This window comes from Kryptolebias marmoratus, linkage group LG2, assembly GCF_001649575.2.
Source record: "Kryptolebias marmoratus isolate JLee-2015 linkage group LG2, ASM164957v2, whole genome shotgun sequence".
Lineage (NCBI taxonomy): Eukaryota > Metazoa > Chordata > Actinopteri > Cyprinodontiformes > Rivulidae > Kryptolebias > Kryptolebias marmoratus.
The window spans coordinates 31,857,637-31,861,839 of record NC_051431.1 but is presented as its reverse complement, the minus strand read 5'-3'; the positions used below and the strand labels follow the sequence as shown (position 1 = coordinate 31,861,839).

The window sequence follows — 4,203 nt, the reverse complement described above, 5'->3', positions numbered from 1 at the left end:
AGAGTCCTTCAGGTTCACACTGTTTAATCCAGAGTCCTTCAGGTTCACACTGTTTAATCCAGAGTCCTTCAGGTTCACACTGTTTAATCCAGAGTCCTTCAGGTTCACACTGTGTTTAATCTGGAGTACTTCAGGTGCACCTGAAGGCAGCATGGTAACTGGAGTTCAGCCACATGCAGTAGCTGCTAAAGACGCTGATCAGTGAATGTGTTTGAGGCTCTGTCACTCTAGAATACAGGTGGGAGAGGAAGTAACACCTCCTGTCACAGTTAAAGGAACTAAGCACTCACATCAAACCCGCTGGACTAAAAAATAGAGAAGCTGCGGGGTGACGATGCAGCAGTTCACTTGATGAAACTAGGTTTGACAGCTGCTGCTTCTCTGCACGTTGTGTTTCTCACAGTAGTCCATGAGTACAGTTTTGAATCACCACTAAGGACTGTAGTTGTGTCTGTTACATGTGAACGACTCCACATTTCATCTTAGAATAATTATCAAGGCCTTCACTGGAATACACTGTGTGCCTTCTGGAGCTGTTTTCAATCTTGATTACTGCCTTACGCCAAAGGTTTCCATGTGATAATGTGTTTGTGTTCTCAAAGTAGCTCATGAACCACTGGACAGATTTGAATGAAACTTTCAGAAAGTAATCATTGGATGTACATTTAAAACTGATAAACCTGTGGTGGCCATTCAAGTTGCCTACCACAGCCAAGCAGCCTTAGAAAACACATAATTGGCTGTAACTCAAGCAGTTTTACAGATACTGAGTTAAAATTTGGTGCTGTAGGAGCTGAGATTGACCCCGATCTTATGTTGTGACTGCTAACTGATCAAGTAATGTTTGTTTTTAAAACTTTACTGTCAGGGAAATATCTCCTGAACCACTGGATGGATTTGAATGAAACCCTCAGAAAGTAATCATTGGATGTACATCTACAACTGAATACTTTTCGAGTCAACCCAGTTTAAGACGGCTGACTCAGCTCATCAACCTTAGCTAAACTGAAAATGGCTATAACTTACTCAAATTTACAGGTACTGAGATCAGATTTGGTGTGGTAGTAGCTGAGAGCCATCCTCAACACCCTCAGCTAACAACTCTTGCATGAGTTTTCACATAAAACAAGTTTTGACCAAAATGGTTGTGAGGTATGTACTGATACCACACTTCTTCAAAGGACAAATGCTTACATTTGAGTACTTACTGATACAAAGTACCAATGAAACTACTAGTTTCAGGCTTATCAGTGACCCATGGTGGAAGACTTTGATAAACCCAGTCAATTATGGCCATATCCACTCTCCTCATTCCCTTCCATCTCCTCAGAATGGTGTAGCTCAATGGCAGCAACTGGCCCAGTCAGACCAGCTTCCTGGATGGCTGCTGGAAGGCTTGCCAGCTTAGCTTTCCTGGGTCGATGATTCCTACACCACTCTTGTGTTTTCCAGAATGTTCTTTTTCACTTCAGTGATGATGATGATGGAGGTCTTTGTCCTCTTGCCAAGTACCAAGCAGTGAGTTTGCCAGGAATCTGGGGCTCAGATCTATGTATTCCCAGTGCCCTCTTCTGTTCAGTCTTCCACTTTAAAATGCCTCCACGCTGCTTCTGCTACTTTTTCTGTTTATTGGCAGTTAGCAAAAAGCTTTATGGTGCATTACTGTCACCAACTGACAAGGACCCCATTTCTGAAAAAGTTGGGAAGCTGTGGAAAATGTAAATCAAAACAGATTGCAACAATATTCAAACTCTTTCACAAATCATTGTAAACACAGTTCACAATGCCATCCAAAAATTCTGGTTAAAGTTCTGTCATGTAAAGTAGTGAACACCATCCAGAAACACTGCTGTCTTCTCTGGGTCAAAACTCATTTAAAATGGACTGAGGCAGAGTGGAAAACGATCCGTCCGTCCGTCCGTCCATATATACAACCCCAATTCTAATGAAGTTGGGACATTGTGTAAATGTACATCAAAACAAAATACGATGATTTGCAGATCTTTTTTTAACCTTTATTTAACTGAATACACTACTGCCTTCAAGGAATCCTATGCTATTAATTCTCCCATGTTTTGGTCCAGCTCAGACAAAACATCCACACCAAGATGTTTTGTCCTAGCTTTGGTCTTGAAGCAGACAGTTCATTAGTTTGATTGACCTTCTTTCAGGACCATCCGAGTGTGGCTGAAAAGAGACAGTGGTCAGTACTGGCCTAGCATCTATCACACCGTCTCCTGTAAGTGGGACTGCTTTGTATCTACAGTTCAGTCTATTATAAACACAAGCAACCTGCTCATGGTAAATGTCTGCTTCACTGTCCTTCAGCTCCATGCTCCTGCATGTCTTATCACCATGACAGCAGGCGCATCTTCATAGGCCAGGACAATGGGGCTGTTGTGGTGAGTGACCACTAACTCTGTCATTGCTTATTTGTCTCTGTCCTTATATAGCTGAGGAAGGAGAGTGTAATTTGAAGCTTTTTTTGTCCCTCTCTTTTTATAGGAGTTTCTCATCTCTGAAGATTTCAACAAGATGAATCATGTGAAAACATATCCAGGTGAGACAAAGTCCTCAAAACAAATGTCCAGCATAATTAGGAACATAAATTTCTTTCATTTCTGTGTCTTAGCAGTAAATGTGGAAGAATTTTGAACAGTATACATGTATACTGTGCTTGTAGATTGTAGGCACTTGTGCTGCTTATTGAGGTTCTAAAATGAAACCATAAATCAAATCTTACATGAAACTAAATCCAATTACATGTTTTCATATCTGTTCAAGGGTTGTTGTTTTTTTTACCAGTGGAAGACAGCCAAAGAATTTCAGTCTTTTCTTTCAGGCCCTAATAACAGAAAATGATGTTTGTTTGTTTTTTCTGAGCTTTATTTTTGTAAATGCAGCTTCCTCAGGTCAGTCAGGTCTCTCCACTGTCTTTAGCTGGATCAAAATGCTGCAGGTAGACTCATTTGAAGAAAATAAATGGTAGAACATTTGCAGCTGGCCTTTAATGTTGTTCAGAAAAGTCTTTGTGAATTGAGACACTTATTAAATTCTGACAAGACTTCTAAACTGAGCTTTTCAAAAACAAAGACTGTAGTAGATTGTCACATTGTTATACTAAATAAGGAGATTGATTCAGTGCATCAAGCAGCCATAAGATTTGTAACTGAATGTTGGTTGGTCCTGTTTGTGCTTAGGTTGGAACACTGGGATGCTAGTCTTTATAAGGCTATAAGACATTATTTGCTTTCTTATTTATGTTCTCTCTTTATTCCGAAAGTCACCAGGAGATACAATTCTCAGTTATATGGACAAGTCATGTATGTCATTCTCAAACATGAACTGTCTTTGGCAAAAGTGCCTTTAAAATCTTCCCATCGTTGTCCAGGTGTGAGTTTCAGGGATATCTTAAACTGGACCACCTGCAGAGTATGCAGGGGCACAACTACCTACTTTCTGAGGGGTATGCAGACACATTACAGCCCCCCCCCCCCCCTTTTTCTTTTCCTCCCCTGCTTACGTTTATAAATCTTATTTACTCATGCACTTATAAAATATAATTCCCGATATGGGATATGGCCCGTCAGAACATCTCTGTGGGTCATTCTCCACCAGCCTCAATGAGTCAATGAGTCCCCCACTTCCTGTGGTGAAGGCCATTCAGATGGATCTTCTGAGTAAGACCTTGCCCCAACCCTCTCCTCTGCACCTCTCTGTTCATCATCATCATCATCATCTTCACCTCTCTGTTCCACTTTCTCCTCTGTGGTGTTGGTCTTGCCATGTCTGCCTGCTCTAATTTTCCCAAAAGGAGACAGTAATGGTCAGCAGAAATTCAAACCCTCCTGGGTATGAAGTATATGCGCTGCATATACTTCTCACTTCATACATATTATTGTAATAATAATTTATAGTTATTTTACTTTTATTGCACAGATATAAATAAGGTGACTAACAGAACACAAGTGAACATGTTGACAGTCATTCTGTTTTAAATTAATGTGTCAGCTTTTTCTTGCTCTCAGGACAGACCTGGCCAAAATAAAAGTCTCCACCAAAAAAAAGGTTACACAATCTAACATTTCGTTGGACCACCTTCAGCTTTGATTACGTCACACATTCACTGTGTCATTGTTTCTATAAGCTTCTGCAATGTCACGAGATTTATTTCCATCCAGTGTTGCAGTAACTTTTCACTAA

The 4,203-nt window shown here is 40.5% G+C and overlaps 1 protein-coding gene across 1 annotated transcript in view; it reads left to right on the top strand.

Annotated features, from left to right (window-relative positions):
• Positions 1-4,203, top strand: part of wdfy1 (WD repeat and FYVE domain containing 1) — a 26,919-nt gene that overhangs the window by 1,928 nt on the left and 20,788 nt on the right. The window contains exons 2-4 of the mRNA XM_025002155.2: positions 2,172-2,239; positions 2,329-2,402; positions 2,506-2,560. Of these exons, the coding sequence (XP_024857923.1) occupies positions 2,172-2,239; positions 2,329-2,402; positions 2,506-2,560 (197 nt within the window). The remainder of the gene's footprint in view (positions 1-2,171; positions 2,240-2,328; positions 2,403-2,505; positions 2,561-4,203) is intronic.